Below are 24,223 nucleotides of genomic sequence, written 5' to 3'. Positions count from 1 at the left end.
CCCCGCTTCCCCAAGGAAAGGATAGATTACCAGCCTTATCCTCACCCTACTTTCTCTCTGCCTCTCTCCAAATCACTGCAGGATACTTAGGTGTACATTATACCATGCACAGTCCCATGATGAAAAACCTTATGATTTTTTAAGATGTAGTGCTAGTTATCAGATATGAATGTCCATCTCTCTGCTTCTGCCACTCAGTTTGTGGAGGTGCTTGCAAATTATTTGTTTTAAATATACTGAGCATTGAAATTAGATCTTGATGTTTTAGAGCTAGTGGGCTTGGAAGCAATCATATTTCCTCCCACAACAGGAACAAGATCTACCTTTGTATGAAGCATCGTTGGCATTTGAAAAGTGGGTCTCTGAAAACTTGTACACTTGTGTCTAACTGATAACAGCAAAAGTAAAGATTAAAACTTTAGAGTATTGCATTTAAAACCAACCAAAAACTAGTTAATAAAAATTAATTTCTTGTGGTATTTGCTTAAAATTTGGTTGAGGCAGGCTCTGCTTATTAGCACCACATTACCTTTTTCTGGGGGTATAACAGCCAGCACATGCTGCATTCAACAGGAAAGTATCAAGCAAATGAGAATAAATAACATTACCAGATTCATCAGCAGTTTCTCTGTAAAACCCTAATGGAAATTTCTAGAGCTCTGGTGTAAGAGCAATTTCCTTGGCCTGGAACAAAATACAGAAGTCTGGCTAAGCTCTCACCAAAACCCCTTGCTGAACAGAACCTGGTCTGCACTAGCAGTGATAGCCAAGTAGCAACCACTATTCATATAAGTGTTCACCACTGTATAGTCAAAGCCATCTACAATAAATACACTTCCCATTAATGTGGTAACAAATACAACATTATCTTGTTCACATTTCTGCCTCAGTGCACAGCTCATCACCAGAGGCAATGTTTTTATGAAAGCTGAGAGGTTTAATGAAATTAACCATATTCTTATTTAGTTTGACTGTCTCAGGACTAACTATTATTCAGGGTAATGCTATTTTTCAGCACATCTGCATATACTAGTGAAAAATAGATGCACTTAAGTTCTCTTTATCAGTTTACTCCAGTAAGAGTTTAAGAAGTGTGTATTGTTGAATTAAGCATTGTACTCCCTTTACTTACAAGTCTCATTTGGCACCCACAATAAAAAAAGAATTGATAGCAATTCAAGGAACTGCTGACATTCAGTGTGAGTTTTTAATTAGACCTCTTCTTGGCTAAGCATCTTTTTGCATCTTGTTAGAATCTACGTTCCTTTGCACTTCTCAGAGATATTTAGGTACAAGAGTCACACAAATGCCTGATGGAAAAGACAGATGAGTCAAACTGTTGGAATGCTCCCAGGGCAGCAGTTCAGACTGCTAACTCTTCAGACTTTTTCCTCCTCTAAATGTCAGATGTGTCACCGATTTAACAGCCATTGCTGAAGAGATTTGATTATGTGCCACCATCACCCCTCTTGATTAATCAAAGCAGCAAGTGAAAAGTATGTTCTCTTTCAATTTTATTCCTAACTCACAGGAGTAAAATCAGTAACTCCTCTGCTTAAGCAGTAAAAGCAAGTAGTGACAGAGGTGGTCATACAGTATCTCATGGTTTTTACAGGATGATGCAATCAATGAAAGAAAGCAAAAATTACGGAGGAAAATAACCAAGTTTCCAATTACAAAGAGACTTTGCCTTTTTATAGAGTGGTATGAATTAAATGAGTATCTTTCAGGCATACCCTCTCTACAACACTAAATTAGAATGGCAAAGAATGTTGACCTGATAATAAATTATAGCCTGTATCTCCTTGCCTGTTTTTCAGGGCCACAAAAAAGCTCAGAAAACAAAGATCAACATAGACCAAGACACTGAAACATCAGCTCACCATGAGTCTTCTTTTGACAGGTGAACAAGCATATTCTTTATATTGTCTTTTCAGACTATCAGTCACTGTCCTTTTATTTCATAAAGTAAAAAAAGAAAACTCACTGAAATTCAGTACAAAAATAAAGTTAAAATTAAGGCAGCCATACCTGGATGTGGACTACAAATCAACATAGTAAGTTCTTGTATACATCTTGAGTTTAGTTTTCTTGTCTATTCATGATAAATTTTTTACTGTAGAATGAATGACAAAAGTACAAGTAGAAGTTTTAGCCTGTCAGAAGCATTTTCGTTAAAGTATGTTGCTTTTCCTACCAGGTCTATGAAACCCAAAGCAAATTCCAGCCAATATTTTAGGGTTCAGCATCTCTTAACTTTCTCACCCTGAAAAAGGGTCTGTGGGTGAACAAAGTGGGCTTGATTCCAGCTGTAAATTCCTGCCACGCCAACTTCACATCACAATTTACCTTTGAAAAACCTGTAATATGAATAAACACTCTGCTTTCCCCCATTTATTTTTAAGCACTCCTTTCTAGAATTTAACATTGAGAGACCCCCATATTTTCATTAAGATGTTATCACAACTGACAAGTGTGTCAAACCCAGGAAACCGGGGGGAAAAAAATTCTTCAACAGTATATTAAACACCAACCCACTGTGAATCCCATTCCTTACTATTCAGAGACACGCTTCAAGTTTCAGAGAAATCAGATCTTCACCACACACAGATTAAACAGCAGTACTACTTAACTTAGTAGATCAAGGCTGAAAACATGTTTTTCTGACAGAGGCCAGTTTCAGTGGAACTATTTCGCTGATGATTTAACCATCCTCAGAATATGCTGTGATTTAGTAGCTTCGGATACTGTTTTTCCCTATTCTGCGAGAAATGGAGAATAGTTTTTCCTCAGTGTATTAAAAATGGATGATCTCTTCAGAAAGTCTCACTCTTTCACACACAAAAAACCTGATTATGACCCATTTCTTTAATCAAGAGAAAACTGGGTTACAGGTGTGATACCTTCTTCATTGCAAAGGAAGTATGTGATTAAAAGCAAAAATAAAACTTCACAACACAGAGAGAGGTACCATTTTAAAAACAAGGTAACCTTTTCCATTAAAGGTCTAAACATGCATTAAAAGCTTTGCTAAAAAAGGGTAAAAGTTAAGACTTACCTTGGTCAAATCTCAGGATCTGAGGATGACTATCAGGAGTTCCTCCTTCTGTGTTGTTTTATACTATATCTCTCCCACTACCTGCTGTTGAACCACTGCTTGTCCACCCATGTTGTGTGTAGTTGCAATAATGGTTAAGCTACATTTTGCCATTGCTTCTATTCAAGTGAAAGAGCTATATCTTGTTGGAATGAAAAATTATGTTAATTCTTTGAACCAAAATTTACTTATCAGTCTGAGAGCCCTTAAAGCAAGATATTTATAGACACGAAGTCCTTTCTCTTTGTCAATACAGCCTTAAAAACATCAGACAGGAAGAAAGAGAAACATCTGCATTGATTTTGATTGTTTAATACTCAAGAGTGAAAAAGTGTAAAATCACAAAGCTTAAACCACCACAAAAATGCAGGTTCATTGCAAATGACCAAAACACAAGCTGCCTGCAAAGTTTCACACAGCTGACATCAACAAACCAGTTTCAACATTCTTACCGTCTTTTAAACACCTGCTATTCACAAACATCAGTCAATCCAGAATTCTGTCTTTCACACATCTTTCTTTATATATTATGCTAATATTTGCTTTCTAGACCAGTGGTTTACACATTTGGAAAACAGTGCTCCACTTCTGATCTATATTGGCATATAAATATGTAGTTGATATTTATCTTTTCAAATTACTAATTATGTTTTTAAAGCATTTTGTCTAATCCAAACTCAGCAGTAAAGTTCTTATTTGTATTTAATGAAAAGCACAACTTAATATGACAAAGCTTCAGAAGTGCATGCTGACCAAGGTTATATCACCAGTCCTTTCAGCCACATACTGATGCAGAAAGTGATTGTACAGGGTGAGTTAGGATATCAGACAGGTAGGTCATATTTACTCTTCCTAGTAACATATGTTCCTACAGCCCTGCTTCTGCAAATGCAACCAGCAGGCCTGCAGCATGCAACTGTCCAACTAACTACAGTTTGTTGCCTGAAGGTAATGATCCAAAAGCTGTCATTATGTCAAAATGTCTCAAGTTAATGGGAACTAAATGGGCTGCTTACACAAACATTTTTAAAACTTAAACTCTTTTTACATAGGATATCTTTGTTTTCACAGCCTGGAAATATTCATGCAATGGAACTGTGCATATCTTTAAATGTCATGCTAATGCACATTTCCTGTTCCCTACAATAACTTTCCAACAGTTGATTAAAAACCTGATCTTAAATAGAACTAAAGTACACAGAACAATTTTTGCCCTCCAGACAATCAAAACATATCTTGGTATAACCTACTACCTCTGATACTGATGTGTAAAGGAAATTTTAGAGACGCTGTGGCCTCAGTAGAAACAATACTGATTTATTTGGGGATTTTCCCCCACAAACTCCTTCAATGCTAAGGCCATCACCTTCTGTGATTCACTTGCTCCTTACTGGTTTATTCCTTCACCTGACATTGTAATCCTCTGAGCAGGTGAAAATAAACATAACAGAGTTGTTCCTAAGGAGTATGTCTGTCAAAGATTCCACAAGGTATCAATAACAACGTTTGACCTTTTAAGTAGTTTTTTAATGGTTACAAAATACATTTTCTGCAGATATTCTTCTATCTGTTTTACAGAGGAAGATTAATTTTGGCTAAGAATAAAACTTCAAGAAAACTGATTAACTCTGTTGCTTATTACAGACCTTCTCCCTTTATGCAGTTATTTAATACTTAAAGTACAGAATCTGATTGCTTCCAGTTAGGCATCTAGCTGGAAAATTCTGGCTATACACAATTATTAAAATAGAGAGATGTGACCATCTTTAAATCATAGGGTCAGCTAAGGAAACAAAAGTATAGGGTGATATTAGAAATATTACAATTAACAACACCCTATTTACAAATGGAAGCACAAAATTCTTCTGAGCACATATGAATAATTTTAAATTAATAGTATCCATTCCACACTTAAGACTATCAACTAAGCTCAGCATACATGCCTTTAGTGCTTCTACACAAGTCAGTTTCCTATTCATTTTCCAGCTGTTAGTTACATTTCCAATTTCAACAAATGATTTCATAGCACATGATCGAAAAACATCCAATCCTGAGTACACTGGTACTCACACAAACAAAATAAGGAAAACAGACAGAAAAGTTTGCAGCATAGAAAAACCTTATGAGTTAATCTTTGGAACATTAATAGTTTTGTACCGTTTCAAACATAGTAACTAAGGCACACGACAATTAAACTGTCCCATATCTGAAACAGCATGATATGTTAGTCAGCATGGAGCTTCTCTTCAGCTTTGCATTTACATTCATATCATAAAGCAGCAATCAGTTTTGAAAAATCTAGCTTCTGTTAATAGTAAGGAATCTGAAAAGTGACTAGACATGGCAGACTAAGATAGTTTAACTGGATTCTAATATGAATTAGCACACACAAAACTACTCCTACATAACCACAGGAAAAAAACCCTTATCAGAGTCAGCAGCCACCGGCCTGGCACAACACAGCCATCCGGATACAGGTGTGCTTCTGCTCTGCAGAGGTGTGAGAGGGTGAGCAAGTGAATGTGCGTGTGTGTGTGTGCATGTAAAAATAGCAGCTTCTCATTTGTAGATCCTGTTTCTCCTCTGTGTCCAGTATGGTATCTTCTTACCCCAGTAACAAAAATATTTTGGCTGCTATTTTTGCTTCTGCTAGCACTGCACAGGTTAGTACAGTTCGTGGTGCTGGTTTCTGATCTGGACTTTGAAGTCACTGAATTATAATTGTAAAGTTAAATTATGTCCTTCATTTAACCAATGTGCAATCCACATGAAATTAGCTTATTTTCAAATTACTTAAGTAGAAACTTTGCCCTGAAGCAAATGTTACCACCAGAAAAAATAAGAAGAAAAAGAGAAAAAGGAAAATTCCAATCTCGGGTTGGGTTTGCAGGGCTTGCAATTGAAAAGGGCATCTTCTCATTTGTAAACAAAGAAAGGATTGTGTGGAAAGGACTTGACACACAATGAACCTAAGTGTCATCAATGCTATTTTTACAAGTTTTCAAGTTCTTTTTACAAGAACAGAACACATATCAGTTAATTTCATTGTGTTAAGAAATTAGGCAGTATGTAATGCTTGATTTCACGCTTACCTTTAGCAATACCTAGTATCAAGGTAACCCATATGCTGTAAAATAAATTGATGTTATTCATGTCCATAGCCACTGAAGTTACTTCAGTAGATAGACTATCCAGCCTATTCTTATAATTTGTTTTCTTTTTAAAGATACTAAAATGTACTACTACTATTTCTCACAAGGAATACTGTGAGGAATTCTCACTTCAAAGTTCTCTTTTTTGCACTGCATTCTAGTTATACAAATATATTTCTGTCAATTCTTGCTATGCTTAGTTTGATCCTACTGAATCCCATTTAATTTTTAGAGCTGTAATAACTGTACCTTTAAATGTTTTTATTAGGTATTGCATGTAAGTACACAGAAACAGAACTGAAAATCAGCTACCTACCAGCTCATTAGTCTTATGTTCTATTTGTGGTTAGTAGCTTGAGATTTAAATAGAATTGCTGAATATTTTAGTAACCAAGTACAATACAGTATTTGTTTTTTCAAATTTAAAAGTCTTATTCAAGTACACACTTATTAATTGACCTCCTATAAAAACAAACACAAAATATAATCCTTTGAATTCCCCAGTAGCAAATTCCTGTCTCTATGGGTGGAAACATCTGAAATTATTGGACACGGGTCTCTGAGGAAAACATACTAAGAAGATGATTTCTCCCAAAAATAAAAAGTGTGCTGAATACATAGAGGCTTAGATTCAATACTTCAGTCCACTGTCAATAATCTGAATAGTTTGAGTGTTTCCCCATCCCTTTCTTTCTCCTTTTAAAAGAAAACAGATAATAAAAAATGTATAAATGAATTACCAAGTAGACTTCATTAAAGAGTCCTTTCAGAACCACTGTCCATCATTATCATCATCTTCCTCCTCATGGTCCAGATAGAGAAGAGCGACTTTCTTTTCATCAGAAATAACTGACCTTTGGTCTACCATTCTTTGCAACTGCACAGTTTTATCAAACTCATTATTTTCATTCTCTACCAGCTGTGACTGACTAACAGGAGGGTCTTGGTTATTGGATACAAGCATCGTTCCTTGATCTTCTCCACTTTTTACGATAGATATTCCACCCATATTGGAAACATCCATTTGAAAAGTATAAGATGTTTCCTTGGGTCCTACTTTAATATGCTTTACAGACCTACTGCTCTCAGATGACTCTTCCGTTTGAGAAAGGTCTTCCGTTGTTTCAGAAGTAGGTCTTCTTGTAAAGACTATTTCCTCAGTGTGAGTTTCTACAGGAGTTATTTTAACATGCCTGTAAGATGTATTGGTATCTGAGCTTCCTTCATTCTCTGAAATATGTCCCTCTTTGTAAATGAGCTTTGGAGTATCAGAAAGGGAACCTTGATAGATGATTCGTTCAGTGGTTTTAACTCCCACTTGCCCTACTCTATAATGCTTTACTGAGCCTCCTGAAAGAGTCTGGTCTTCCAGTTCACTGATTTCTGTGTGCTCAGAGACGGGCCCATGGTAGATTATTTTTTCAGCTGTCATAAACTCTTGGGGACCCAACTGAATATGTCTGACTGAACTTTCTGTCTGTGAGAAGCCTCTAGCGTCACTGACCTCCATTTTACCGGAGATTGGCCCTTCAAAGATAACTTGCTCAGTATGACTCTCTTTTGGACCCAACCTGAAATGCATTATTGATTTGCTGGAATCCACAGACCCTTCTGTCTGAGAAAAGTGACCTGAGCTGTTGAGCTCCAGAGAGTCTGAAACAGGCCCTTCAAAAGAGACTTCTTCAGTTATTTGCCTTGATCCTACTGTGACATGTCTTGTGGACCTGTTGAAGTCTGTTGAAAATTGAGAAAGATTTCCAGAATCAATCTCTTCTACAGTTGTAGAAATAGGGCCTGTATAAATGATTTCTTCTGTAGTAGAAATAGGGCCTGAATAAATGACTTCTTCTGTGGTTTGGATTTCTTTAGGACCCAGCTTAAAATGCTTCACAGATCGGCTAAACTCTGATGATCCTTCTGTTTGAACAACATCTTCTGAAGCACTAAGCTCCAGCATTTCAGCACCAGGCCCTTCATACCTGATCTGCTCGAATCTCTGAACTTCCGCTGGCCCAATCTTAATATGCCTTGTGGTTTTGGTCTCATCAGTTGATTGTGGTGAGTGAGAGACTTCTCCAAAATCTGAAGCTTCAAAAACCGAACCGTCATAAATAACTTTTTCAGTGGTATGATATCCTGTGCTGCCAGTCCTCCTCACTGTGGAGGAGTTATAGATTTCCTGATCAGCCAAAGGAGTGTATTTGTCACCATCTACTTCTATATTGCTTCCACCATCAACAACTCTCTCTGAGCTCTCTTTTCTCAGGGAATGCAGTGTTGCCTTCTCCTTCTCACTTGCAATTACTTCATCAAGCTGAGATACATCGAATTCATCAGTATTAAGGGTCTGTGACAGATTGACTTCGGCAACAATAGTCACCATGCCAGCATCCTCCTTTTGATCGATTTTTTTTATATCAAATTCTAAGCTACTGGAGTCAGCTTGACTTTCTTTTGTTAATGCAGACAGCTCCTCTTTCACACTGTCTGGGAGACTACCCTCCAACTGCTCCAGAGCTTCCTTCAGTTGATGTTTAGGGTCCTTTGTTTCCTTTGATAAAAGCCCTTTTATTGAAGTCTGAAATTCATGGGGAATTTTAATTTCTTTTTCAATAACCATGGATTCAACATGCGAAGTTTCAGCTTCAGGATGCTCTTTTAGAATATGGGCACTTGCTTCCTCCCCTATCACTTGATATGTTTCTTCTGGAGAGCTTACACCTTCATCTCTCTTACTTTGTGTGCCTTGTAAAAATTCATCTTGCCAAGAATATTTAATAGTTGATTCTTCTTCTATATGTATTTGCCCATATACTGAGTCATCGTCTTTTTCATTAATAATAGGATGATCATCAGGAACAGACACAAAATATTTTTGTTCAGTAGGTGAGTCATCTTCCTCAGTTACTTCTTCCACATGAGTGAAACTCTCATGGCGTTGTTTCTTCTTTTTAACATCTTCATATGTGAACGTTACGCTTTGTTCCTCCTCACCGTAACGCCTCTCTCTCTCAGGGAATGTATCTTCAACTTCCTCTACTTCAAAAGGTGTTGAGAAATCAGCCCTTTCATCAGTGGCATAATCTAGTGGCTCTTCTACAATCTCAACATTAACAGACACGTTCTTTCTGCCCTCATTGCCTTTCAGGCCATGATGTACTATATCTTCTATCTCCTTTTTGGAAGGAGTTCCCTCAACGCCCTCTCGAACCACTTTTCTGACATCCTGGTTTGATAGACCTCCTAAATCGGCTTCACCAGAAAGATCTATGTTTTCTTGAACTTGAGATTGCACTGTGATCTCAGTCTTTATTTTCCCATCATCTGGTTCTTCTTTCTTATTAAAATAGGTCACTTTTGTGTCTGTAGATACTTGTGAACTAGAAGACTGTGTAAAACTTTTAAGAATGTCAGCAACAATATTCTCTGCTATGTTTTCGGTTGACAGAGATCCCATTTTATGACTTCTGTCACTCATTTGCTCTTCATCTTTCAGGCTGGATTCTGCTTCTGAAATCCTCACTTGGTGAATTTCAGCAGGCTTAGTTACGTGCTCTTCTGTTTCTCTTCCTATGGAAGTTTTAATACCTTTTAACCTTATTTCTTTATTACTGGGAGACTCTTTGTCGGGAGCAGGCTTTTCAAGAATGATAGGTATCTCAATGACTCCTTTGCTTCTTGATTCCAAGGCTGCATTTATATCTTTTTTGGTTGATTCACTTTTCAAAGTTCTTGCGTTAGAAGTATCACTCCCTATTAGCTTCTGGTTAATGACTTCCTCATGGAGATACGTTTTCTGCTCAGTTTTCCTTCCAAAATCAACACTTCTTTCTTCTTTAAAGGATTTCTTGTCTGTTTTCTTTTCCTCCTCCTTTGTTTGTTTCTCTGGCTTATCTTTTTCTTTCAGCAGAGATTTATCTTCAGTTGCTTTGCTGCTTCCTCTCTTTTCTTTTAGTGTGGTCCAAGTTTCAGTTATGGTTTCTTCATATTTAGATGGCTTATAATTGGTATCCAGCTCATACATTGGGAATCTAGTGAAGCTTGGTTTTGTGCTTATATTTTCAGTAGTCCCGGGCTTTGTGTCAGGCTTGTGGTCCTTGTCTGATCTTTCAGCATGTGCTGACTTTGAAAAAGATACTGTGGATGAAGTTGTAACTTCCATTTTCTTTCTGTCAGGAATTGTCTTATGCTGCATTTCCGTGGTTTTCCAGCTACTGTAAGCTGGAGTAAATGTTCTTAATTCTTTGTGGTCTCTTACAATCCTTTCATCCTTTCTAACAGTTGTTGAAGGGCGATATATTGAACCAAGTACATCTCTTCCAAAACCTCTTCCACTAGCTGTTGTCTGTGATTCAGCCTGTGTTGACCGAGCTGAATAACGCGCAGAACTGCTGGTATTTGTCACTGGCATCCTGTGTCTTGTATCAGTGATCCTGAGAGCTGGTGAAGCTTTATTTCTATTCTTTTCTTGATAAGCAGAGTAAATATCAGTGTAGTTATAGGAAGTGTTTATAATATCTGCAAAAAGAGCATAAGTAACCAAACATTAAAATAATGGCTTGTATCTAAACTAATATAGAACAGAGGGCATGAACTGAGACATTTTATACTACACTTTTGAAAGAAATCATGCATTTAAATATCTGTGTTTTCTTGAACTTGAGACTGCACTGTGATCTCAGTCTTTATTTTCCCATCATCTGGTTGTTCGTTCTTATTAAAATAGGTCACTTTTGTGTCTGTAGACATAATCATAAATAATAAATTATGCTAATCTCCTAGGCTTGTTTTTTTGTTTCATTAGTCAAAGTGGCTGAAGTTTCTCAGTTCCTACTGAGAATTAACAGCATATATGCCTCCACATACACTAGAAATTGAAAACACACTATAACCCTTGATAGCCACAACAAAGTACAACGAGGGAAAGAAATAAAGACTCTTTTAGGCTGTATCTATACAATCCAATAACATGCACCAGGAATCACTGATGGACTCTAAGACCAACCAGAACCACGCAACTCAAATCTCCGAATCCTAAGAAGCCAGCCACATCTCCTCTGATTTTTGGTAGTGTTTCCTACTCTGTGGTAACCACTGAATGTGCCTGAGCTCTGTCTGCAAAAGTACTGGCTAATCCAGATCAAAACTGTGCCAGGGACAGCGCTAACAATTTAACAGCATAAGTAATTCTATGTGAGCATTTCAGCCTAGGTCCTACTCTGTTTATTTCACTACTACGTGCACAGTCTTCAAATCTCTTCTGGGACTACTGTCCATGATGCTCCAATGATTTTAAAACCACACATCGATAAACTCAGGAGTATTATTGAGACTAATTCTGTTTCTAATAACAGTGGCCATAGCAGTCAGATCGAAGGTCCATCTTATCTAGTATCCTGTGTACAGTGACCAGAAGTAGATACATAGGGAAGTGTGTAAGAACAGGGCAAGTAAATAGAGATACTTCCCTGGTATACTCTCACAGCCTCCAGAGATTTGCAGCTCCTAAGACAGAAATGGTATCTTTATGTTTAGTAAGTCTTGGATTGTTCTTTCATTACTCTGCTAAAATTTCTTTCTAAACTCACCTACACTTTTTAACCCTCATGTGCCTCCTGATGATGAATTCCATGGTTTTAACTACATGTTTTGTTAAATACATCTTGCTTTATACTTCAAAGCTCTCTTAAAGCCTATGGGCATCCAAAAGTTCTTGCACTACTAGAGCTATGAAACATCTCTACCTACTTCCCTTCTCCACTTGAGTCATGATTTTATGAATTATCTCATATAGAACAGCACTGTGTTGATTTAAAATACTAACACTCAAAACCAATTCAATATTCACTTCGCAATGCACTTAGAAAAAGTATTCTTCAGTAATACTCTAACACAGTAGTTCGTAGTTATATTTAATTCAATATTCATTTTATAACATTCATTTTTTACCTTGAGGCAATTTCCCTCCATACTGCTCTCTCCACGTAATAATCCACTGGTTACTCTCCCCTTCTAACAAAGCTCTGCAAAACACACAAAAAGGCATTCCATTAAAATGCTGGAAAGAATAATCACATTTAACATTTGTAAGTCTTAGAAACTGAAACAATTATCCTGCAGTTGGGTCAGATCCTGAGTACTTTTTCACACCTCATGTTTTTGCTACAGGGAATGAGAAATCCTCAGCATCCTCCAGACTCATAGTTTGCAGAGTCCAGTTCATGAGACAATGCAATAATCTGACAGCAGCAGACACAATACAGTTTTTGATCAAATCTTCCACATTAGCCAATAAATTGCTTCCTGACATGGAAAGATCCACTGATTTCTGCTATGGAATCATACAAGCTATCAAATTTCTCCAGAATGATCTTATAACAGAGTTAGAAGAAAACAAAGGAGAAAACTGACACATACTCAGTAAAGCTTTCCCAGAGAAACACATGGAGATGGTTTATAAAGAGAAGGCAAAACTGGAAAAAATATTTGCAATTCCTGCTGGTAACACAGTGTCAAAGGTGTCCTTGCAGTGTGATATATGAGGGAACTGTTACATCCAGGATTTGTAAGCTTATCCTTTTCAAATGAAAACTGAAGGAAAGTATTACTTCTACTGTCAAACACTGGCTAGTGCTGGAGGAAACAACTTACAGTATTTAAGTAACTATTCTTAGTTCCTATTCAATCAGAAATCAGAAACATATTTTATAACAAAGGACTAGGAAAATCCTTTGTGACAGACACTGCTTGGTTTTCCCCTCTGTTCCTCAGCCTTCCATTCATCCTTTTTGCAATGACTCCATAATAGCTTTTCTAGTTCCAGGAAGCCAGCACTTCCACAGGACTACTGCGCTCAAGGCTTCCTCTTGTTGACCAACCAAGACATCATGGTAGCTCAGCAGCAATTGCTCAGAAATGGACAGGACACCAGTTTGCTTACCTATACCTTCTGGAAATTATATTGCTACAAGCAAACAGCAGAAGCAGGCAAAACCTGTTAATAATGTGCTCCATCATTTTGTCTACTGCTGTTCTTGATGTGCTGACACACAGAATGGAGACTCTTTGAGTTGCCTTTTCTATGCTGGTGATACACATTAGCTGTTCTTGAAGACATGATATCCAGCTGATTGCTAGAAAACACTGGCTATCCTTCCTTTATGCCAAACTCTGTTCCTGATACAGCATACATGTACAAGGACCACGCTCCCTCAAGACCCATCTGACAGCAGCCACAGGCTTTTTCTATTCCTGAATAGGGTTAGTACCCTATAGGTTCTCCTTTCTGCAGTGGTGGAAAACACTCCAGATGTACATTTCCCACAGAATTAGCACAACTGAGAGGCAAAATATTTTCAGGAGCAATTGCTCTGCACGAAGAATATTCCAAAAGGCACACAGCATACTTCTGTCCTCTTGGGAGGGAAAAAGACTAGATGCATTCTCTAGAACTACTCAACTGCTCTAAAAAAACCTAACAAATTTGTTGGCTTCTTCCATATACCAAACACAAAAAGTAAATATTAGGGTGATCTTATTCAGTCCTGCAAGTTTAGAGGTGGTTCTCCGTAAGACCGAGCCACAGAATTCCTGATAATTTCTCTGGAAGTCTTTGTGTACTTTCCTTCCCTCCTGTTGTCTGTATGCTTTTGCAGGGCCTCAAGCTACATTATCCCCCCACAAGAAGAGTGCTCAACTGCAGCATTCTCGTACAACAGCCTAGAAATTCTATGGCAGGCTCTTTCAATACACAATGGAACGTTATAATCAGTACAGTAATTTTGGTGTTTTCATATTCACTTCAACTAGTGAGATACCCATTTCATCATTTCCAGTTTTGGAAGTGCCAGATGTTCTGCACTGATAACACACAGCTGCAGCATGAAAGTTGTCATGAGTAAAGCTGGAGGATTCTGATAGCCAAGGCTTCTGACTCCCTAGGGTGGAGGAGTTGAAAGCAATTTAGGATTGTGGTATAAACACATCTGCTAGGCATTTCTGTCAAAATTAACAAAGCAGGCAGTTGAAATGTCATCTGTAGGTTTCACACTTCACATGGCTGATCACTTTGGACATTTAATGCCTCTTGGTTTTTGACTGCCTCTAGATTCTGTAGGATAATGCTACATCAGCAGAATATTATTAGTAAGGTTTTCTTTGCAGTCATGGGTTTGCCTGGATTCAGAAGAAAATTCAGGTTAGAATATTTACAGGTCACTTTCCCCCTTAAAACAGGCTCAGACATTTTGTTAGTAAAAAAACCCAAAGTAAGTGCAATTTATCTTCCTCCATATTAAGAGAGGCTTTATAGAATTAGATGACTTCACCACACACAGACAACGTTTCCAAGACCAAACACGTGATCTGATGAAGCTACTGAGTGTCAAACTAACAGCTCCAATAGAGACCTTCTAGTAAAGCTGCTGGTGATGCTGCAAAACATATCAAGGTGCTGGTAATGAAAGTGTTAACCATGACGAAGGAAACCAGGAATGTGGGTAGTTTGACTAAGGATTTCTGGACGCTATTAAAACAACAGTTGTTCAGTTGCTGCAGCAACGTATGAAGTCACTAAAAATAAGCTCCAAGAGGCAACTGTATATGGCAAAGGGCAACAGCACACAGAAAAGCTGGATCTGAAATATTACTACTGAAAATACACTGCACTTGAAAACGAAAGGCAAAGCTCTGTGAAACCTCTATAAAACCAGACAGTAAATCAGTGTAAATATGTATGCCCTCAAGCTTATCAGATAAGCAAGAAAATGTTAAACTGACTTTGGCTTAATAAACTAATGTACTGAGCACTGGCTTGGAAGCCAGCAAACTCCAGTTATCTTCCTCAGCTTGACCATAGCTTCAGTGCACACAAGTAGTTCTGCTTCTCTGTTCCTTTACATCCTTTTCTAATACTAATCATTTAAACTATAACTTCTTTGTGATGAGGACTGCTTTTAAACTTAAACTGCCTGAAAAATAGGGTGTTACTCTCAACTCCGTGAAGACTTAAGAATTCACAGTAGTAACAAAAACCCATTCCTCCAAGCAGCACTTCTAGAAAATAACCATATCAGCTACTTCCTGGAAATTGGATCCCAAATGACATAAACTAAATGTTAACACAATGCGTGTAAGTGTTGCCAATTCCAACTGCACCTTTAGCTCATCTTATCATTAACGTCATTTATCTAAAGTTAGCAGCGACGTGCTCGCCAGGCTGAAGCCCCACAGTGTGCTGGATGACAACAGAAATAACCAGTCCATGAACGCAGGTGGAGGAGATAAACTGGTTGGGGTGGGGAGACAGAAGTTTGCAGTGCAGATGTTATCATGGTCATTCACAACAGCAATGACTTTGTTTCAACTACAGAAACCTAAAATCTCAGATGGGGGCTGTTAGCCAACAGGTCATAAAAATGCATCCTCTCTATCCTGAGTGTTTGGTAACGAGGTACAACATTTCAAGAAGCAGAATTTTTAGGGGCCAAGACCACTCCACATCTTTTTCCATCTCAAGATGGGAGGACAAGGACTGTGTGAAGAACAGCAGGTAACTGACTGCACGTTAAATTCCCTCCAAGAAAACTCAGAATGTTCTCAAAATAAAACAAATAAAGGAACGGGACATACTGAATTGTATAAGTTGTAAACTTTGTAGCCTCCCTTGCTTCAAAACGCAGGGTGGTAACCTAGAACAGAACATTGGCATGGCACTACGGGTTCAAAGTAAAATTTTTACCCTTCAATAACAACGTATTTTAGAGAGGGCAGTAAAACTACTTAACCTATGGCAGAAGCTCTATGCAGGCTCTGCTATTTGAAGAAGCTTCAGAGAAAGGCTTCATAGTAATTATGATCCTAGGCAGATTTTTCTATCTCTTTTTAGAATTAAGAGTCTTGCAGAGTGATTCATTCACCACTTCCCTCTGGAACTTCAGAATAGCTTAAGTAGTTGCAGTTTTGCTGGGTTCCAAGAACACAGAACAAAACTGCAAGACACTTGATACATGTTTCCTTCAACACTGGTGATAAAGGATTGGGAATGAAGATTCCCAGGAGGCATAACTTCATAAAGCCACCTAAAGCGTATGTATCATTTCCTGAACAAGCCTCAGCTCCCAGAGCAGGAAGGGTGAGCAGACTCAGAGAGGAAATACACATGGTCTTTGGGGAAGGGTGTTCCTTGCAACAATGATCCCTCTTGCCAGTCCAGGAGCAATGTTGACTAATGGAAAGAAATGGCTTTAAAATAGGATCTCTAGTTGTAAAATAAAGAAAATACAGGGTGGGAGGTACAAATAAAGCTCCAAGAAGTAGATCAGATACCACACCTTAAACCTATAATGCCAGGAGAAAAAGTGGTGCCAAGGCCCTCACGGAAATGTCTCAATGGCAAGTTCAGGATGTTGAACTAAGTGTGAATAGGTGCCTTTTGTTTCCAGTATGCATAAGCAAGGGTATATGCCAGCATCCTTCATGAAAACAAACTGAAGGTGGCTTCACATGCCCTGGATATCACAGATAAAAAGAGCTGGGAGAGGAACAGGATGTGAAAAAGTACACAGATGAGCAGTCTGGAATTCTCTTGCTAGACAGCTTACTAACTGGATACATGCTGGCTCTCTCCACAGCAGTGCTGATGAAGGCACACAGTAGGGAAGGCATTATTTTCTTAAGGGAGAGTAAGAAGAAGAGAGGAGGCAAAACTCCATAAATGTAAAAATACAAATTGAAACAATCCCTTTTTAGCTTCTGGTATTTCAGAATCATTTTGTTTGCAGGCATTAGATAGCATGTTTTCTGATCTTAGCAAGACTCATTTCTCTGTTTTCATCTATTTCAGTAGATGCTCATTTGTCCACTGAAGTCTGCTTTGTCAACACCATCAGTGATACAAGTGGTGTTCACCACAATCAGCTGAAGAAACCCTACAGGTTAAGGAGCTTCTTAACTGGACAGCAAACACATATTGCAGGTGATGCTGAATTGTTAGTTCTCCTTTCATTAATGAGGGCAGGGAATCCTTAGACAAACCAATAATGCTCAGATAGTTGGTGATACGACCTCTGGAAAAGTTCTGGAATTTAATGGGCTTACAAGGTTTTACAGAGCAGAAGCACTGATGACGGTTCACTTATTAACTAAGAGAGTGTCCAAACAACTAAGTAACTGGGCATTATCATGCCTATTTCTGGATGAATACTAATCATCAAAACAATCCTGATAATGCTGTTATTGTGAAAGTGCTAATCCCATTTTGCAGATGAATAAACTGAGGGAGAAAGTTTAAGTGACAACAGTAAAAGTCAACAGCAGAGCTAGGATTAAAAGAATTGTATGTTTTAGCCAAGTTACCAGAATTAACACACACCAATAAGGATCACAACTGGCTACTGTTTCCACAGTTTCTCTTCTACTAGTAATGCTCCAGATACTACTGGCTTTCTAAGGATCACAGGGATCCCACTCCACCAACAAACAACCAGGTATTGTTGCTCACCAATTGACTGCAAATTACTTGTCCTGCTTACTGCTTGTGATTTCTTGTCATCCAGAAGCCAGCCTTGGTCTGTGCCTCATAGCACACAATACCCAAGGCATCTTGAACAGACCGTTGCTTCTCTTTGACAGACTACAGGCATCCTTTTCTCACTAGTCTGTTATCGAGCTACTCAGAATCTACTCTTTCAAGCTTCTCATTTTCAGTTATGCAACTACAACTAAATTACGTGGACACTAATCAACATATTTAAACAATTAAATGTGCCATGTTAAGTTGACAGCTGGCAACTATGCTACCTCATGTTATGTTGGTTGTAATGTAGGGATACTGGCTCCTCAGCTTGTAATCAAATATTGCCTCAAAAATTCACATCAATTTGATAGCCACTTGACCAGGACTAAGAAGGTTTCTTACGTATCACTGAATTTGCTAGGCTATATATTTTGGCTCCTCCAATATGTTGTTCTGGGGACAGAGGAATAGAAGGAATTACTAACAGAGATAATTTCGCTCAAATGATCAAACTGCAATCACCTCTGCCCACTGGCAATTCTTATCAGTATTACTAATGAATGATGGTGTTTTACTATTCTTGCAGTTTTCCCAGAGATCTCAGACAACTTCACATGTATTAGCAGCCTTCTGAAGGGTGTTAGCTTCCTTTCACAGACAGCACAGCCAAGCAAAGAACAGTATAGTGACCGATGTCACAGAACAAGCCAACAGCAAGCTAAAAACCAGTATTAGGGGCCCTTCCACTCTATTTGACAAACCACAACACACACAAGGAGTCTTGATCTCAGACTCTAAGAGCAGCTGTACTTTAAATGCTGGAAAGAGGGTGAATGGGGCTCCTGTACCTATAAAGAGCAATTTAAATCATCCTCTGATTAGATGATTTAGTGAGACCACAATTCTTACCTGTAAGTTTCAATCTCGAGGATGAGGCCTGTTTTCACCTGCAGTAGTTCTTGATAGTCCTTCAGATAATCTGTGATTGACGTGGTCAGGAACTGCTTTTCTTCTTCAAGGGCATCAATTATCCTCTAAACAGAAATATGGATTTTTAGTCTTGAAGTAGCATAGAAATCTGTACACTTGAATGCCTAATAACAAACCTCTTATTTAAAAAAAAAAAAAAACCAACTGAGAGAACAAGAAATCACTATGTTCCATCACTTCAAAACCATCAGCTAAGACCTCCCCATGTACAATCTCAAATACATGGTTACTGAAGCAGAGTTTTATGCTAAGATTTCATTTTATGCCTTACTAACGTAGTTACATATTTCAGTAAAACCTATTCAGATGCCCTGTACAAAAATTATCAAGTATACACAGCAAGGAAAATACATTCCTTTATAAATCTGACTTTAATGTGACTCCTTTTGTCATTTTAAGAGCACAGATGTTCATGCTTAAAGCATACTTGAGATCAGGAATTTCAGCAATTGCTTTGCCATGGGAACCTGGCCTATTTACTGGTGTTGTCAGTTCCATAGACATGTAGGTCTAAATCTGGTTTTGGATTCTAGCATTTGGAGATACTCATAGTGCCTAGAAGGTGAAGGATGAACCTCCAGTGGCTCCTTGGAGCAATATCTGGATATCTGCTCCGTAGTCCACCCAGCTTTGTCCTAACAGCTACTCAGAAGATATACAAGGGATTGCCCATCTTCACCTTGATAACTAAATACAACTTTGTACCTTCACAGATGTGTTTATCTATGGAGGACCATAGTTTATATGACACCCACAAATTACTTCAGAGCAGCACCACTGATGAGACAGTAGGTAAGGCAGGCCCACCTTTCCTTAAACAGTTTTGGAAATGCAGAAAGGGACTGATGAGCAGAAAAACACTGAAGTCCAAAATGGTCTAAATTTGAACATACTCTGAAATACTAAATACAAAATATCTGTACACAACAGCAAAAGCAATGGAGACTTATGCAACAGAACACTAAGATTTGATTTAGACCAAGACAACTGACTTTCATGCTCTTGAGGCACAGCAGAAAGCAAGTGCTTTAATCACTGGTGTTACCTCTCACAACAGCAAATTGCCACCTTCCAGAAAATAAGCCCTCCCCTGATAATTGAGAGGAGTTTGTTCAGTACAGGCTCAGGACTAAAAGTATTGGTATTAGCTGCTCACTGTGGTTCTTAATAGTTTCCTCACTGTGGATAGAATCTACTAACCCAGATCAATCCTCAGCCAGCAGGTTGATGCTAACTGAAACACTATAGGTAACACTTTGTTCTGGAGGCTGTATCTTCCAATACATGTGAGTATACCTCTCTATATAACTCACATTAATCTATTTCTTCATTTGCATTTATAGGTGTAATTATACTGATTATACTGGTGTTTTCTTTGATGTAACAAACCTTTCTCGTATTTCTCAATGTACCCAAAACTACCTTTTTTATGGCAGAAGAAATCATATCTACACATCTGAAAAAACACCATCAGCCACCCAACAGCCTCATCCAGACTGTAGTGGAGGTAACATCCTGTACAGTCATGCACAGCAGCAAGCAGAACCACTGACCTTTAGCAGATCTAAGGCAACAATCCCGTTCAAGAACTGACACAATGGAAAATCCCAAGATGAGAAGGGAAGAAAAGTGCCAGGCCCTTCTTTTAAAAGGAAAAGGCTCTTGAGCATGAAAGGACAGGGTGTTGAGAAAGCCAGAGGAGTCAGCAAAAGGAGCAACAGTCAAGGAAGACTCTGTCTCTGTGACATCAACCCCGAAAAGGTGGTAAGAGTCCCTCACCCTCAAGTTTTGTAGTCTGGGTTTGAAAAGCCACCTAGATTCTACCCACTGGATTTGGAGAACACTTGGGATCCAAAAGTTTGAGTTAATTATTACAATAAGGGGCTGCAGAACTCAGCCAGCTGCATAATAGTTCCAAAGGAATTCATTCCAACAGGAGCAGACATTGTATAGACTAGATGGCAGGCAGCCAGTCATCCAGCCCTCCAGCCACGGATGCTTAAACACAATGCAAGGGGCAAGTGGTCTCAAGTCTCGTTTCCAAGCATGCCAAAAAGTACATAAACCACTTCAGCAAAGTTTGGGAGTCTGCAAAGTGACAAACTTCCATTTTGCCAAAGGTAACCTGCATTGTTGCAGCTGTGTTTGCTTCACACAGGACTTTCTTGGAAAGATTTGTTCTTCAACCACATCAATCCCATGCCCCCCCACATCCCAGCAATGGCCTGCTAGAACTAAGTAACTGAATAGAAGTGATTTTCTCACCCTTTAGATATTCCTTTCCAGGCAGCAGTGGGAAATTTTAGAAGGGCAGTAGGAGGAAAAGAATTTACTTGGGTTGTCCAAGCGGCACCTACTCAGGGAATAATGGGAGTATTCCAGGCTCCAGCCCTTTCCATCTGGTACTGTTTACTGATCCCATAGCTCACTCAGCGGCTCAGCAGGGGAGGAACTGACACTGCACTTAGCTAGCTAGAAACTGGTGTACAAAAAAATGCCTGGACATCTTGATATTACACGTTAATTTGACAAGATGTTTTCTTCTCTGCAGCTCACAATGCTGCCACAGGAGCTGATCCTAACCCCACCATATTAGTGAAAATATCTGCCTCATTTCAAAGCAGCAGGATGAGCCATGGCCATTTTTACAGCCAAAAAATACAGGGCTTTCTCAAATCACAGAGTTTCTGCATAAGTACTGTCAGAGCACACAGCTAAAATTATGGAAGAAGGATACCTACTGCATCCATCCCTTTAGCACCCATGGCAGTGAAAATTTTCCAAGCAATGTATGATTTACAGCTTGCCTCCTTCAGCTAAATTATAACTCCAAATACATATTTCTATTTAACATTGCTGAAAGCTTTAGTGAGGATAAGGACAGTGCAGGAGGCAAAGATGGACATATAAGGCAACTGGATGATATATGGAAAATGTGAATAAATCTAATTGCCACTGCAGCTGCAATGAACAATAATCACTTGACTTAAATCTGCACATACCTATCATTTCTATGTGACACCTTACAATAAATAAGCATAAAGCAGATGCTCTTTAAAGAGTAGTTTAAAATCCATGCTGAACATACTGTAGCCAAGAAAAGAAATAATGAGGGAGGAAAAAACCCTTTCATCACACAAACAAAACCTCAAACAGCTGCTTTACATATTCTGTAATTTTTCTTCCTGGATGTGAGCAAAAGATATTTTATTTCTCATGTACAGTAGACTGGCTACTGGAAAAGGCCTTTCTCATCAGAAGCCAGACATTTAAAATATGAAATTGCTTGGAAGCTAGAAACCTTACGATATGACTTTCACCAGAATGCAAATACTACCTAGATATATAGTCAAAGATCAGACAGCTCACATGTTTTCAGGTTGACTATCAAAGCATTTCTTTTTTCTTCATGTATTACTAAGATTTGAAGCCATTGTTCCTGTAAAATCCAAAGCAGGCCAGATGCTTGTGGGAGCAAAATACAAGTTTTTTGTGTTGGTATCAAAGTAATCTCTTTTTGAGTATTGAACCAGGACAATTCAAGGGCACACACTGATTGTGATTATCTGACTTCTACAATGGGCTGTTCTGTCTCCACTTGCTCTCCTGAATAGAAGTCTTGAAAAATACAACTAGATCCAGAGACATCACGCTGGTATACAAACACCCTGTTGAGGTGAGAGAGTTTGGAATTTGCACACACCCATTTTAACTGGCTTTGAAAGGAAAACTTGCAGCATGGAGATATATAGGAGATATAGGAGACATATATATATATAATAGGAGCTATACAAATTGCTTCTATTAAAATAACATCGTATTTAAAGGCTTTCGGTTTGAGCCATGATGGTCGAAGGTCAATGACATTTTCATTTTAGATTTGTAAAACCAAATAGAGACAGCAAGGAAGACAGATCCTGGAAATCAAAGTAACTTTAAATATTAGTAGGCTTATGTGTATTTATGTCACTTAGCTTAAAAAATAGGGAAAAAATGAAGAGGTTTTTTATTCTTTACATTTTCACCTGGCATTGACCAATGGATTGATTTAATTAATGAGTGGTTTATATATAACATCTTCTAAAGCTTTGGAAACATTTACATACATGATTGGAAGAACTGTCCTATCAAAAATGGGAAAAAAAACACAGTTAAAGTATTTCTGATTACTTCTTACACACCTAACCTGCCTCAGCTCACAGCATCTGCAAACTAGGCAACCTGCAATCTAGCAATGTACAAAGCCCAGACACACACACATCAACAGGTCCCAGTCCTTTCCCAGCTGCTGGACACAATGCCAGCATTGGCACACAGGCTCCCACAAACAGCCAGCTCCAGCAGAGTGTTACTAAAAGGTCTAACAACAAACAAAAGAAGTGTTGCCCTCAGGAAATTGATCCATGGTCTGGATGATCTAATACGTGCTCTCCCCTCCGAGTTTGATGAGCTGGTATTTTGCTGTGCCTGCAGTTGCTGATCAGTTCACCCAACATTATTCTGACAGCAAGCAAATTCATAGCTACAGGTGCTAAAACCCTCTGTTGAACAAAGGGTTTTAGCAAACATCCACCTCGAGCAGATGCCTGTCACCTACATTGTTTAAAGCTTTACTTCAAAAACGTCCCACTCTGCTCACTGCCTGTAGCACAGCAACGAGTCTGCTGCCTTTAAACAAGTTCCCCTGCCTTTAAACAACTAAAAGTTTTCTCTTCCTGCCTTTAAATCAGAAGTTTTCTTGACCATGCTTGGGGCCCACAAGCTTTCCTCTAGGGTCAGGAGCATGTGTAAAGCAGAAAGAAAATCCAGATCATTCCTCTGAGGGTGGACAGATCAACGCCATGTCTCAGGCTAGAACAGAAGCTTCGTATCCCACCACACGGGGATTTGGTTCAACTGCTCCCAGGGGCTGCTCTGTCCCCTATATCCTCATGCCAACCCAAGCAGGAGCCCTGGCACACCAGCTCCATGCTCTTGGGTGCTGGCAGACGGCAGGTTGGGAAGGGAGCACCTGTCACCAGGAAGGTGTCCTCAGGGTCACTGTCTCCCTTTCGATCCCCACCCCTCGCACCCAGCTCTTCCCAAATGAAGCAGAGGCTCTCAAAGGGACCAGAGAAGGGGTCAGCTGCAACAAGCTCTTCCAGCCTGGGCAATCCTATTGCAAGGAGGCAAAGTGGAAGCCCGGGCCCACCACAGAGCCAGCGGGAGCTCCCAGAGGAGTTGAGGAAGTTCCCGCAGGAGCGATGGGAGCTAGTCTGCGGGATCGGAGTGCCAGGGTCGTGGGAAATCTGGCTCCCGTCTCACGAAGGGACAGAATCGAAGGGAAAACGCGAGTGGGAGGGCGGAAGGAGTCTCAGAACAGCGCCAAAACAAGCACCGGGAGGCGGGCACTTCTGGAGAGGCCCGGGACCGGCCCGGGACCGGGGGGACACCTACCGGGGACCGACCCGATGGGGCCACGCACCTGAT

General features: G+C 39.1%; 1 protein-coding gene across 1 annotated transcript; it reads right to left on the bottom strand.

Moving 5' to 3' along the window:
* Window positions 1–7,015: 7,015 nt before the first annotated feature.
* SYNM (synemin, intermediate filament protein) lies at window positions 7,016–19,258 on the bottom strand. Its single transcript, XM_010017075.1, has 5 exons — window positions 19,182–19,258; window positions 18,674–18,796; window positions 12,199–12,272; window positions 8,080–10,767; window positions 7,016–8,043 (listed from the first exon to the last, which is right to left on the bottom strand). Exons 1-5 carry the CDS (start codon window positions 19,256–19,258, stop codon window positions 7,016–7,018), a joined length of 3,990 nt encoding a protein of 1,329 aa, XP_010015377.1.
* Window positions 19,259–24,223: the final 4,965 nt, after the last annotated feature.

This window comes from Nestor notabilis, unplaced genomic scaffold, assembly GCF_000696875.1.
Source record: "Nestor notabilis isolate BGI_N333 unplaced genomic scaffold, ASM69687v1 scaffold32066, whole genome shotgun sequence".
Classification (NCBI taxonomy): domain Eukaryota; kingdom Metazoa; phylum Chordata; class Aves; order Psittaciformes; family Psittacidae; genus Nestor; species Nestor notabilis.
The sequence above is the reverse complement of the archived record's forward strand: the minus strand, read 5'-3'. Positions and strand labels throughout refer to the sequence as shown.

Bases quoted from the DNA above. Each gene is read 5' to 3' on its own strand.
- SYNM (XM_010017075.1), bottom strand. From the start codon at position 19,258: ATGTCTATGGAACTGACAACACCAGTAAATAGGCCAGGTTCCCATGGC. The intron at 18,797-19,181 runs GTATGCTTTAAG...TTCTGTTTAGAG, and splicing joins GCTGAAATTCCTGATCTCAA to GATAATTGATGCCCTTGAAG. The intron at 8,044-8,079 runs GCCCTATTTCTA...TCATTTATACAG, and splicing joins AGAAGAAGTCATTTATTCAG to GCCCTATTTCTACAACTGTA.